We start from the raw sequence: 15,708 nt of genomic DNA, 5'->3' as shown, positions 1-15,708 counted from the left end.
CGGTCTACAAAATACCCAGGAATATAATCCCAGGTGTTGAACACGGGCGGGGTGCCAGCCACGCCAACTAGAACCCGATAACGAATAGCTGGCAACCCCGAGACGTTTATCTGGGATGTTATTGAAGGGTATTTGCTTTCATTCAGTACTCGGTCATCGTTTGGTTTAGACGTGCCACCATCGACTGCATAAGCCTCGTCATTTGTATTTTTACATTTTTATATTACTTCAATAAATAACGGTCTCATAATGTAAACACCACTGTTTCATTTCGTCTTACCTCCATTCGCCGAAACCCTAAACTGTCATATTTTTTAGATAACGTACTTGAGACACTTGAAGTTTACTGATATCAGACTGTACTAGTGTCTCAGTCTCGGAGCTCTACATAAAAACTCGTAAAATATGACTCTGCAGTGCGAAATATATAGAAGCATGCTCAAAGTATCAACATCTCTATCGGCCAATATAATTACAAATAAACATTAAATTATCTTAAATAATTAGACATCACACTAAACCATATCTCTTTTTGACACAACTTGGCTAATGAAAGCTAATTTCAAAAAGTTGCTGTATAGTAAAGACCAGTCAAAAGCAAATACACTGGGTAATATGCATGAGAGTTCAATTCTTTAAATTTATTTATTAAACTTTAACATAAAAATATTGTTTTTCATCGGAGACACGTCATTTCAACATTATAATGATAGATCCAGACAGAGCAGAAAACAAATAATAAATGCAGCGCTGAAAAGTATTGATCCCGGGGACGCTAATGACGCAGATATGTTTGCAAAAATCGTATCAGGATATTTAATATTAACTGGCTTCAGTCAGAAATGCTGAGGAATAGCGTTCATTTGCGAGATACGGATTTATACGCTGCTAACACAACTGACATCGTAATACTATAGATTTTACCATTTTCATGCATCGTATGTAACATATAACTTATTTTTACTGCTTTATTCTTCACCAAAACAAACACTTAATAATTGTTTATCTTATTACTAATTAAATATCTTAATAAATATAAGCATTTGCTGACATAAATTGTAAGAGAATTTATTTAAAACTATTAAATATGATTTAGATAATACAACATAATAACAAAATCATAAAGATATATGTAAATAACATTATAGTGTAACAATCTAAAACCAATCAATGTAATAATTATTGCAATATTACCACATATGTTATAGACTTAGTTGTTGGTCTTTTTTGATGTTGTGTACTACCTGTGTCCTACATGAATGAACTTGAGCATTAATTGGTTTGTTTTAGAAGAATCTATGAAAGAATACATGTTGTTTTCAGCGTTCAAACCTCTCAATTTACTTGGTTGAAAAACATTTGTAGTTACTTGTAATTCTAATTCTTTTGGATATTGTAATGTGCACTGAAGAACTTTTGCTAATTCCAACACAGAACTTATATGGCTATAGTTTCATTTTCGATAGGTTAAAGTAAAGAGTCTATTGATAATTAAGTGTTAAGTATTTAAATTAAATTATGTACTTCAACCATAATGAAAAGTTTATTATTCATATTACAATTAGGAATTATACCTTGGTTAAGCAGGGCTCTTCCACATTTGGATCTAAAATCATCCGGTCTAAAATACAAAGAACAAACCTTCCTGTATTTATGTAGGAGCTTATAAGAGATCCCTTAAATTTATTATTGTTTACGTTTAAATACCATTTCCCGGTTACAGCACAATCCTTTGGAAAATAATGGACATTATTTGAATCTTCACATCTTACAACTCGACACTTTTGTTTCATTTTTACATTTAAACAAATAATTTTTACCGTAAGTTATTTAAAAATTACGTTATAAATACAAATTTCTCTAAAATTATACAAAACAGTAAAAAAGCAATAAATATATGATGGTACTAAAGCACACTAGGAACATGTCTATGAGGCATGGTTTGTTGCTCTTAAACTTCCCTTCCTCATTTTGTAGTTCACCTTCTAGCCACTCAAACAACTGTTTTCAAGTATTTTAACCGAATGGAAAGAATTCACAATGCCATTCGTATATTACCTAAGAGCTAACATAGATTTATAAGAAACTATAAAAAATATTTCCAAGATTTTTTATGCAAAAATCATATGCATGAGTAATCCGCAGTCAGCATCAACAAAGCTCACGGCCGATCTTTAGAACTGTACGAAATGCTTCCCACATCACGTGCATTGTATACCCACAAGCTTTGTGAAAGTAAACCAATTAAAGACATGCGCTTCCTCATTTCTTTCTTTTCTTTTTCTACCGAACCGATACTCATCAACGCACAGCCTTGTATGACTATTAATACACAATAAATGAAATATTAATAACAAAGCTTCGACATAATAGTTATAGAAGTATCTCCTACGATATAGCATTTACTCCATTTATTCTATACGCTCCAAATAAATAAAATAATTAAAACCATAAAAATTATATTACTCTTAATATATAATATTGCATATTGAAATACTGCTGAACCTTGAAGAAACATTGTTATTTTAATTTTTAGATGAACTTTAATACAAACCCACAAAACCAGAATTTTGATTAATTACTTTACACAATATTCCGACAGTGTGTAACATAATTCTATATCGATATATTACCCTTATTCATTTTTTAAAGATTCCGTTCACATTTTTTACCACTGGTTATTGGTTTTCACGACATTGTCCTATCATGCTATAAAAGTTATGAAATATGAAAAGGTCTAGAGTACAAAAACTTTTAATTTAGCTTAAGATAACATTTTAATGTAAGTAAAGAAGTGACCCATTTCCTTCAAATCACAGTCCATAGCCAGGGCCGTATTAGTCTTGCGATATAAAAACTTTTTCCTATAGAAACGACCAAATATACCTGGTCCGGACAGTTTACAATTACAAAATTAACTCGCCCGTGTTTTCGTTCACCAGTTTACCTTTTATGATCTTCGAAATAGTTGTTCCCATCCATATTTATGGTATACCCTGTATATAATAGTTTCTCAAGTTTTGGAAACTCCATACTCCAATACGAATGAGAAATTAAACTACAGCAATCTGCCTTTAGTGGCTGTACACCCTGAACTTTGAGCACCTTCAATCCACATTTTATGACTTTACAACATCACTAGCCTTAACTTGGATGAACTCTACTTAACTACACTAAGAAATGTTTCGAATAACTGCGGAACTATTGCCATTCAAACGTCAACCTGTTTTATTTGTTTCTTTGCGATACAAAATTTTACTGATGGTTCCATTCAGTTTGCTTTTGAAGCACAAACAAATTCCTTCAAATTATTTAATTTTTAGCGAGTTCCTTATTAATTTTTTTAAATTGTTTAAATTCTTGAACCCGGTTCAATTTTTTTTGTTAAAAATATTTTTAGAGGTCTCCTTCGCTACACTATTTCTTGTTTCCTCCAATACACAGAACAAAAATCATTAATTATTATCATCAATCAATAAGCAACAATCCAAAAATCACTATATAATATAATTCTAATAAAGGAAGAGTATATGTACTACACATAAGCTTTATCTATTAAAAATAACTATCTTTTATAATACTCATATTTATTTCTCCGATATCTAATGGGATAAGCATAAAAACACATGAAAATTAAAAGGATCGATGTCAGGTAAATACAACGGATGAGATAAAACTTCAAACCGCGCCACGTGTGGCTGAAAAATTAAATTTAATTGTTATCTATAACTATCAAGTTTCACCGGACTGTATCAGCTTATAAAACAAGATGTCCTTCTATTCTCAATTAACACGTACGATAATAATATGGTATGAAAATATCGTTGCGATATCGATATTGACGTTGATGATGGTGACTGAATTCTTAATCTTCAATTACCATTTCTTAGTTCTATATTTTTCGAGTGAATATATAGACATTAGATAGACATATAGACAATTTTCCATTATTGGTCACAAATCCATGTTACAAATTATAAAGATTCAACCATTAACATTTTTGTTTTTATTTTTCAAAAATGATTAACCACATTGTAAATCCCAAACATTTATTGGAAGCAAATATGTATGACGAAAATCATTATCATACTTTTTTTGAAATAATTCATTTAAATAATTCCAATTTGACCTTCACCCTTCAGGAATAACTAGCTGACATCCACGTTTAATTTTCTACGTTGTAACTGTAAATTTTACTACTATTAAAAAATCAAACAATAGTAAATCCGACAATATTGAACTAATCAAGATCGCCAAAGTTCTTCCGGTTTTTGTTAATTTTATACCTGAAGAGATTTTCAAAGTTTCATACGATTAGGCTTTAACATATTTATTCAACTGATCAAGGCGATGTCTCCGAAAAGATTTCTTCAATTTAGAACGTAACGACAATTCGAACGGAACTAAAACAATCGAATAGAACGGTTATAGAAAGATTTGAACGAAGAACAAACTCTATGTAAAATTAGACATTAACGCGATGAAAAAACTTTTAAAGTTCGCTTATATGTATACAAATATTTATATACATACTTCTTTTGTATGAGGGATACCTGCTCATTCAAGATGAATCAGTTGGCGGCCATCTAGATGGTAGGTTAAATTGGAAACATCACGTCAGACAAAGACAAGAACAGATCAGACTCAAAATCAAAGAACTGTATTGGTTGGTCGGACTTGACTTAGCAACAAAGAAATGTATTCAATGTTTATGAGTCAATTCCAGAGCTTATTTAGACTCGGGGGTACTACCGAATCGACTAGTAGTCCAACGCAAAATAAAGTTATTCAGTTAATTACTATTACTGACCGCTACGTACTTCGAAATCAGATATATCTACGGAGTTATTCAAGATTTCGCCATAAAACATCAAGTAATTGTACTGCACAACCCGCAGGAAATCAGAAGATTGAAGCAAACCAAACCGCTGGAATTTGTATAGAGAAGAAGTGTTAATCTAAACTTAAGTTTAAGTAGTATAATTTAATTTTAATTTGGAAAATACGTACTGATGCTGCGTTCCTCTTACGTATTAATGCAAAAACACGGTATTTTTTAAATTTATATGATTGATTGTACTAATTACAAACGAAGAGTAACTTCAACCATGTATATTTTCGTTTATAAAGTACACAAGTTCTTAGCAAATATTAATATTACTAATTAATTATAATCAAGTACCACACCAATCTAAATTATTTAAATTTCTTCACGATAGATATGAATAATTCACAAGACACAAATGTAATTTAACAATTACTGTCGCTTAAACTCATAAATTCATCAGATTTTAACATGTTAGTTCAACATGTTAATGAATGTTTTAATAAATTACTTTTGAATTATTTATTCAATCAAATTATAAAGTTTTGACATAACCTATAAACGACTTATGTAATAATTAATTAAAATTGTTTAGTCCGTTGCCGTTATAATTTAAATAACGATGAATATAATGGATCGATGTTCGTATAGAGTCTTATTATTATGGTTTGATTACAAATTCGTCACGTTTTTTTGTAGTAGCACCACAGGCATTTTGTTTTCAAATAAATTTAACAATATTGAGTTTTTTTTTCACGTGAAAACAATCGAGCTATAAAAATTAATGGATGAGTTATCGTGATTATCTGTTATGAGTTACTGTGCATATAAAGCAAAATCTATTAAATTTAATTAGTTAATTGTATATGAACCATATAGTTGAAAACTACTGTTTAAACATTAATATTAATATAACAAATTTAATTGTTGTAAGGATCATAAAAATTAGGGACTAAAATATTGTGGAATCAAAAATATACTGATTTAACTACTCAAGTTGGTTGATGGTAAAGACCATTTGATGTGCAAAAAAGATTTTGTCTTTTTATAAATCAGATACTGCTGATCGGCCACAACTCTTCTAGCCTCTATTTATCCTATTATTCAGAATGCTTTCTGTGATCTTTATCAATGTTTTTCTGGGAATTGTTCGCTATTGCGCCTTCCATCCAAATTGTCAATTTTACCACAAATTTGTGAAGAATTCGATGATGTCCAAACTACTGTAATCTCTGTAATTTAAGCATCCTATTAGAAATACCTTAAGCTTACACATATCAGACTGTAACACTGTCGAAATCTCGTAGCCATACAGAAGGATCGACAAGATAAACGTTCGGAAGATGTTCATTTTACTATTGACTGTAATAGTTTCTATTCTCCACGCATCATCTTAGAGCCAAAGCTGCAGCTTTGTCAATTTAATACTGATTCCAAGTACTTCAATTCTTGCACTTGCTCCTGGATCTGAACTGGATCCCGTCGAAATTCGTAATATTAGGCGATCCGTGAATTGATAATAATTTGGTCTTTTCTTCAATAATTCTTAAGATCTGTAATACCCACAATATCGTGAGGAATACTAGAACATCAACATCTGTATCAGCGAATACAAATTGGACAAATAATTTGTAGCATCACTTGAACATCATGTGTGTCTTTAAGTTTAACTTTTCATGGCGTCTCCTTGGAACATCTAATGAAACCGTCGTAAAATATACGAAGAAGTTTAATTATTTATAGGAGATATATTCAACTTCCCAAAGTGACGATCAGTATAACACATGGGTTGAAAAGTCAGCGCCGCTGTAATTTCATTACCACTTTTGTAGAGCGATTTATATTTTGCCTCAAAATAGGCCTATCGCCTGTTGCTGTCGTGTCAGCTGACGATCGTTTGGGCTTCGTTAGGGGTGAACTGATAGATCCATGTTTCATCCATTGTCACATATCAAATTGCAATTCCTGTTTGTTACGTTTAAACATGATCAACCACTGCTCAGAATCATCAACACGTTTTTGTTTTATGGTCAACAGTAAGCAAACCCACTTTGAACAGAGCTTTCTAATAGTCAAATGTTCATGCAATATAAAACCAACACGTTCTTTTGATATCTTTACTATATACTTTAGTTCTATATTAGCTAACTCACGCAACTTCACTTTTCTATTATTCAAAAGGATTTTGTGGCTTTTCTGATGTTGTCTGGTGTTACCACTCCATTTGGACATAAACTACATTCTAAATCATCATCGGTATCTTACGACCACGTTTGAAGAAGGCTAAACAACATTGTATTGATGTTTCTGATGGAGCGGAGTCCTTATAACACTTTTCAGGCTATTTATTCGCCTGAACGGTATTTTTTCACATCAAGAAAGAGTGTATAATTAAAATACAAAATTGTATTTGATCCATTGTTTTGAAAATAACAAAAGTAGTCTCACTCTTAACACAATAACTCACAAACTTATGAGTGGAATGTCATGAAATTTTAACAACTTTCTTCTAAAGGTTACTACTAACTGAAAAATCGCCGAATGCAATGAAACCAGTGCCATTGATTGGTTAGGTTCGGGGTTTTTCACCCCAAATGTCTCATTCGACTTTAGCAGACTAAAGTATTAAAAACTTACTAAACTTATGAAAATCGATTTCTATGTGTTTACGGATTATTTCGAATTTCTTTCGAATGAACAAAATCTAAATTCAAATTTTCTGTATGCAAATCAGATGATTTAGTACCGTGTGATAATATCTTTCATGAGAACTTAAAATAACGTAAAAATAACAATAAAAATTAAATAAAAATAACGCATCTTCTCCCATAACTCTAAAATCGAATTATATTTATAGAAATTATTCCAATATTCATCATATTTACGAGATTTAAGTTCTTCTGACTTCGATTTTCATCAAACAAAGAGATAGAGAGAGTTAATAGCTACTAAAGGTTATTTTGCAGACCTCCTCAAATATCCCTACAGTAATGAAATACGTAAATTGAAGAGGGTTTATTAAATCCGTTTTTATTTATTTCCGGAAACTTCTGTCTTTTCCGGGCATTTATTAAGCAATTTAATGCATGAATCTATAATTAATTTGGCAATCTCAATTTCAGTCTGTGGACGAACCAATGTCTCCCACAATAACCCCCACCACCCCGGTCAGTCCCAAAGAGTACGACATCCAAGTGGCCACCGTAGAGGACAAGGAAGAGATCCTGAACTTCCTGAGAAAATTCTTCTTCAAAGACGAGCCCCTAAATAATTTTCTAGGTGAGTTCTCGCCATAGGCGGCAATTAAATTACAGGAAAGAGTTCTAATTTACAAAAACATGACCATTATCCATTGTTCGTAAGCGAATTCCGGAATTATCGCAATTTAATAAATTACAAACCAAGGAAAAAGACGCAAGCATCTAATTATTGGTTTTTGCAATGCAATTATATCAAAAATACATATGTTCAGACGCGAATTTAATTAGATTGGGATCTTTGATATTTTTTTACCACCATTAATTCATTGATCTACTTATTTGATGCCAAATGAGTAACAAAAGCCCCTGCAGCTGGACCTATTCGGTGCTGATTCAAAGTATTTAAACTCTTGCACTTGCTCTAACTGGATCCCGTTGGGATTTACTATAGCAGATGATCCATCAATTGTTAATAATTTGGCACATTCTTCAATAATTCTTAAGGCATATACTGGACAAGTGGCCACCGTATAAATGAAAGATGAAATTCTGAACTTTCTGAGAACGTTCTTCTTCAAAGACGAACTCCTGAATAAATTTCTATAGTCTATTCAAAGTTTTTTTAGTAATGCGTCGTGCATATTTGTGGCGTCGAAACATTGCAATGTTGCCGCATCAACTCTAAGTTTTAGTTCAGTTTGGCTTTGACAAACAAGAAAATTAAAATCTAAATAAAATAATTGCACAAAAATGTTGTCAAATATAATTGATTTTAACATTATAGTACATCTAATACATATATTACTAAAGGACTTAAAACTACAATTAAGAACACGGGTATAATAGTTTGTAGGTTAGATTTATATAGAGAAAAGAGACAATCCATGAGGTAGAGTTTCTAGGCGCGTTTTTTTATGTAGTGGTATCCCCCTGGTGGCCTAATCCACCTAATTAAAAATTGTATATCTGAGAAACATATTTTACTTTTATTAAAGAGCATATTTAGCTTTTCATATTTAGTTCTTGTCTCCTTCGATGATGTGTTTACTTGTAAAGTCATCTTGATATCACTGTATTTTTTATTTATTCTGCTACTATCAGTGTACACCTTTCTTCATAAAATTAATCACTGAATTATGTCTAATGCATTTACCATATCTACAAAACAGTTAGTATTCATTCTCTCATACGTTTTAATCTAACGCTCATGTTTAATTTTGAACAATTACAATCATATCTGTGCACACAAATCTTTCACGCCATAGAATATCATTTTCTGCAGTTATATTTAATTAACTATATGCATACCTTTAGCTGTTTCCACTCTCATCACTCTTTCTCAGGAATTTCCAGCATTACACAGCATTATCACATATCTTGAAAGTTTTCTTCAGTCACCTTCACTTTCCGACCCACTGCCCAATTCAATCATTGAACTGTTAATTTCTATTCTGTCTAAAACATGTTCACGATTCCACCATTTATCAATTACTTCCTCTGTATGTCTTATCGAGTTCATCCAAACCGAAGGTGTTATGGTTGACAATGCTTCCTTCCATATATCCAAATAGTTTTTGATGCAATATCCCTCTCGACCAGCAATATATCTGCAATTAATTATTAATATATATAGTGACAAACAAAACCTAAGCGAATGTTATTGTAACATTTACCTTTTACTTTTTTCTCTACACTTTTTTTGTTGTGTCTTGCCAAGAGTGCCACAGTTTGAAATATTCAAGTTTCATCAAGATACACAAATTCAAATACTTTATCGTCTTGTTTTATGTATTTTTAAGGCAATGTCAGGAAGTTCCATTAAACCTGTCCGAGGGTTATCTTTACACCATTTAAACCCTATGCCCTATAAGAGTGTATTTGGTCTCGAATAGAGCCATATCAAGATGGTCAAGATTCGTCACCCACTTTGTATTCAGATTGGTTTTTTTGGGAGAATCTAACGTATTATTCTTCATTTTATAAGCGATGTTATTCACAGTACCCACAGTAATATTTAGCACGGCAGCAAACCTGCTAAAAAAACATTTTCAATAAAATTGTATGGACTTATATTATTTAATATCATGAATAGTTACTTCTCTAAGGGAATTTACCGCCAAAAGGGAGCCTCCATTATCATGTTCCTTTTCGAAATAACCTATGAAAGTCGCAATCAATTTGTGACCCCGAATATCTATTGTTTTCGGCATTTTCAAACAAAGTGATAAAATATGAATTTATCAAAATAATCAAAGGGCTAAAATGATATGAGATGATTAAAATTTAGCGTACATCTGACAACCGGACGGCAACCAATTGTCAAAATAATCAAAGGGCTAAAATAATGTTGGTCGGTTTCTAACTTGTAGTAATTATAAGTAATATTTTGAATAATTTAACTAAAACTCAGGGTTGATGCGGCAACATTGCAATGTTTTAACGTCACAAATATCCATGATGCATTACTAAAATAAATTTGAATAAACTATAGGTGAGTTCTCACCACAGGCGGTAATCAAGCCAATCAAACACGGCTATTACTCACTAGTCGTAAGCCAATTCCGGAAAAATGGCGATTTAGTAGATTAGAACCCAAGGAAAGAAATACAAGCATTTAATTACTACTTTTTGCAACACAATTATATCGAAAATATTTATGTCCAGCAGTGAATTTAATTGGATTCAGATCTTCAATAATTTTTTATCGCCATTAATTCTTTGATCTGCCTATCTGAAGCCAAATGGGACCGCTCCATCGCTGGATAACTGGAGGAAAGATACCGACGTTAATTAAAATAGTAGCAGTTCAGTCTCGTTATGTCTGATATAACATAACTTAATTTATTATAATGATCATAATTTTAATATTTGTTTAAATTGGCTTTGGTTGTATATCGTTCAATTATTTGTTAGATATTAAATGAATTTCTTAATCATAAAGCAACGCATTTACGAGAAAATATTAGTTACACCGGATAAAATTACACTCATGAGAGCAATCAATTAAAATTATTAATTTTGACAAATTGCAATACTCCATGACCAATGGATTCGCTGAAATAAAATTAACGTTATCGATTACCTTTTTAATAGCTATAAATAAAATTAACATATTTTTATTCACCACTAAAGAAAGTAAGTCGCAATTTTATTATAATTAATGGAACATAATAATTTAAATTAAGTTTTTTTAATTTTACCCTTCATTTCTTGTTACATACTTTACAGGTTTAATGTTAGAAAATTTCTTAACTTTCAAACATTTTTACAAGCTAACAATTTCAATATACTACTAAAATTTATAAAGAACAATTTACAAACTATTGAGCTGCTAAAACAGGCAAAATTTTTCATAAAACGATACGTTTTTTCTCCAAAAACTGAAACCCTAACTTTCCATTCTTCTTGGTTCTTACAGTATACAATATACTAATATAAGTTTATTTGCATTAAATTACTTTTCCAACATTTCCAACTTATAAGCCTTAATAAAAGATTATTTTTCACTTTACAATGATTAATCAGCAGCCTCATTTTTAAGAATTTGAGTGTGTTCCAGTAAGTCTTGCATTTATTTTCTTCGAACTTTTCAACATTTTCATCAATTAATAATAAAGGATAAGAAAAAACAAAGTGTTAGTGTAGTTGAATTGATCGATAGTTACTATTTTGATTGTGCGCTATCTTGGTTATGTGACGTTTAACTCAGTTTTGCTTTAACCATTGTGTTGTGTAGACGTCAAAATTTTATTGTGGCGTATACGAACGAATAGCAATAGTGACAATATTTATTGAAAATAATCGTTCCATTATTGCAACTCAGCGGAAATTGCGTCAAAAATATCCTAATCGTCCACTACCTCACAAAACCATAATTTATCATTTACATCCGAATTTTCGACAGTACTATACAACAGCAGACAGGCCTCGTTCTGGAAGACAACGAACGTCTCGTAACGCTGAAAATGTGGCTCTGGTGCGTGATAGTGCTGCGGAGTCTCCAGAAACATCAATTCGAAGACGTGGTTCTCAGTTACATTTCTGCACGCAGTTTAAGGCGAATTTTGAAAATGTTTCCGTACAAATTTCAATTAGTCCAAAAATTGCTACCGAGAGATCCTGATCAACGAGTTGAGTACAATAACGCAATCCTAAGTCTGGTGAAATTGAAGATTTGTCGTCTACAAAAAGCAGTCAAAAATCATTCACAATTTTAATCTTTTTACCCTATTACATTAACAATCTTGAAAAATATCGTTCCAAAATGCTGCTATATTAATATATGATATATTGTTATTTACTAGCAAACAAAAATCAGTCGGAAAGAAAATAGCGACTGAAAACAGTAAAGTAAAAAGGGAAGAAGGGAGAATTCCCAACACTATAATATATAGAAAGTCGACAGTAAAAAGTAGTCAATTACTAAACATATAGTCGAAAGAAGAAGTAACTGTAACACTTGGAGTACAAACAGACCTAACCAATCTCACTCGTTCACCAGTCAGGTAGTTCGAAAAACATAAGTTTCCATCTGGTCGGATAGGTTGCCTCCTTCCAAAAGAAGCGGCCACAGAGTTGGACGTGGTCGTTGTTCCATCTGGACAGTTTATAATTATTATAAAAATTGTTTTTGAGCATGAATTGTACCTAAATTTACCATGTTACCCCTCTACGGAATGGTCTTCCAATTTTTGGTGACACCAGATGCCAATAGTCTATGGCTTAGAAACTGAGCTACTGCAATCTACTTTTGGTGGCCTTACACCTTGAACTGTAATAAATGTACCGGGGATATAGGGACTAACGGTGTTTTTCAAAGTTTTAATGATTCTTGCTTGAAATAGTGTATAGCTAGTGGTCGTTGAGCTAATTCAATGAAGCTCTTGTGACCTTACAGCTTCAGCTGCAATACTTTTGCCCGAACTCCACTTAACTAAACCAAGAAACGTTTCGAATAATTGCGGATCGATATATATATATATATATATATATATATATATATATATATATATATAATTATCAGAGATTGACTATCGATTTATAATTTTTTTTATAGGTCTTATTGATGAAAAAACACCGACATGTCTAGACCTGGAAGACTTCTCTACCAAAGAAATTGACAATAATCTTAACTTGAAAGCCGTCCACAACGGAAAGATTATTGGAATTAGTTTAAATGGGCTGTTAAAACGAGGTAAGCCCTCATTATTTGATTCCGTTTAGTTCCTGAGCTAACACACCACTTTTCTTCTTGCAGGTTATCTGGAGGAAGAGGACGATTTACATATAACAGACCCTAAGTTCGTAAAAATCGTACGACTACTCGAACGGGTCTCTAAAGAATCAGACGTATTCGCGAGGTTTCCGGATAGTGATACGGCGGTGACGGTGAAGATCCTGTCGGTTAACGACGCTTACCGAGGCCAAGGCATCGCCAGGGAGCTGGTGAATAAAACCAGGTCAGTACGAGTAGGAGATAAGTGAGAAGAAAAAAGCGACGGTTTATTTTTTTTTGGTCGTTTTTTTCGTTTGTCCCTTCCTTCCAGAGGGTGCTTAGGGTAAATTGTTTTATTATGCCGAGAGCGGATGTCTTTGGCGGTACAAGGCCGCCTCTGAGATCTCTCGCCCCCTGCACGTGCCCTCTTTTACACCCCAACAACTCCCGCTAAATCAAGCGGCTGTCGATAACAAGCTAAATTTCGCGTCAACAAGGTCAATTAACTACCAATATATATTCTTGATTATCGGCTAGACCTTAAAAAACTACAGGATTTAGAATTAATTTTCATAAATTTGCATTAAAATTTTTAATTAAGAACTGACATGTACCAGATGTACCGTTTTTTTTTTTCGAAAAAATAGTTTTCGATGAAATGAAAAAATGTACTTATTCATCAAAAAACTATTAGCCTATAAGCGATGCTATATATCTTGCTCATCTTACATCAATTTAACTAAAATGTATTAAAGTTTCTAATAGATAAATTGAAAAGTCCCCAACCTGACACAGAGATGGCGCTACCATAATAAAATTCATATGTTTCTTAGTTAGCCCTAACCCTCAAATGATGCGTGTATAAATTTGACAGATATCAGATCATTATTTTGTGAATTGTAGCATTTTGAGTGAAGCAACTTTTGTTATTGTGAAAAAAATGGATAAAAAGGAATTACGCGTGTTGATAAAATATTGACTTTTGAAGGGAAAAAATACAGTTGAAGCAAAAATTTGGCTTCATGTCTAGTTTCTGGACACCGCCTCAGGAGAATCAACCATTAACGATTGGTACGCTAAATTTAGACGTTGTGAAATGAGCACCGAAGACGGTGAACGTAGTGGATGCCCAAAAGAGGTTGTAACCGACGAAACATTAAAAAAATCCACAAAATGATGTTAAAAGGCCGTAAATTGAAATTGAGTGACAGAGCAGACACGCTAAAGATATCAACTGAATGTGTACATCATACCATTCACGAATATTTGGGTATGAGAGAGCTCAAAGCTTTTGATCAAAAACAACGACGAGTTGATGATTCAGAGCAGTATTTTAAGATGATCAAGCTTGATAAACCCGAATTTCTGCGTCGATATGTGACAATGGATGAAACATGGCTCCCTCATGTTACTCCGAAGTCCAATTGACAGTCATCCTAGTGGACTGCACACGATGAACCCACTCCAAAGCGTGGGAAACCGCAACAATCGGCTGGCAAGGATATGGCGTCTGTATTTTGGGATGCGCATGGAATAATTTTCATTTACTACCTTGAAAAAGGAAGGACCATCAACAGAGATTATTACATAGCGTTATTGGACCATTTGAAGGACGAAATCGCCGAAAACGGTGGCATTTAAAGAAAAAGAAAGTGTTGCTTTACCAAGACAATGCACCATGTCACAAGTCAGTGAAAAGGATGGCAAAAATCCATGAATTGGACTTCGAATCCTTATCCACCGTATTCTCCAGATCTGGCCTCCAGCGAATATTTCCTATTCTCAGGTCTCAAAATAATGCTCACTGGGAAGAAATTTTCGTCGAATGAAGAGGTGATCGCCGAAACTGAGGCCTATTTTGAAGCAAAAGACAAATCGTACTATAAAAATTATATCAAAAAGTTGGAGGATCGCTTAATCAGTGTATCACCCTTGAAGGGAATTATGTTGAATAAAAAAAACTAATTTTGCCAAAAAAATGTGTTTTACTATGGTAGGCCGGGGACTTTTCTACTGTCCTGTTATCTTTTTTTCTGTCCTGTTTCATCCATTGTCACATATCAATGCAATACATCAGGTTTGTTACGCTTGATCATCTTCAACCACTACTCCGAATCATCAACACGTCGTTGTTTTTGATCAAAAGTGGCTCGGGCGGCACCCACTTAGCACAGAGCTTTGGCATACCCAAATATCCGTGAATGATAGGATGTCCACGTTCAGTTGATATCTTTAGAATGTCTGCTATTTCATTCAATTTCACTTTACGGTCATTCAAAATCATTTTGTGGATTTTTAATATTTTCGTCGTTAACAACCTCTTTTGGGCGTCCACTGCGTTCAACGTCTTCGGTTCTCATTTCACCACGTCTAAACTTAGCATACCAATCCTTGATAGTTGATTTTCCGGTCCGGAAACTCGGCATCAAGCCAAGTTTTTGCTTCAACTATATTTGTTCTTTTCAAAA

The 15,708-nt window shown here is 32.8% G+C and overlaps 1 protein-coding gene across 3 annotated transcripts in view; it reads left to right on the top strand.

Moving 5' to 3' along the window:
* Positions 1-15,708, top strand: part of AANAT1 (dopamine N acetyltransferase) — a 111,109-nt gene that overhangs the window by 87,998 nt on the left and 7,403 nt on the right. For all 3 annotated transcript variants that reach the window (XM_076396702.1, XM_076396701.1, XM_076396700.1), the window contains exons 2-4: positions 7,948-8,104; positions 13,082-13,219; positions 13,283-13,484. In XM_076396702.1, coding sequence (XP_076252817.1) covers positions 7,963-8,104; positions 13,082-13,219; positions 13,283-13,484 — 482 coding nt within the window. In that variant the 5' untranslated portion in view covers positions 7,948-7,962. The remainder of the gene's footprint in view (positions 1-7,947; positions 8,105-13,081; positions 13,220-13,282; positions 13,485-15,708) is intronic.

The sequence above is a fragment of the Rhynchophorus ferrugineus genome, unplaced genomic scaffold, assembly GCF_030347505.1.
Source record: "Rhynchophorus ferrugineus isolate W39M unplaced genomic scaffold, kcgeb_rfMv2 rfM2, whole genome shotgun sequence".
NCBI lineage: Eukaryota > Metazoa > Arthropoda > Insecta > Coleoptera > Curculionidae > Rhynchophorus > Rhynchophorus ferrugineus.
This window is presented reverse-complemented; position numbering and strand designations above follow the sequence as displayed.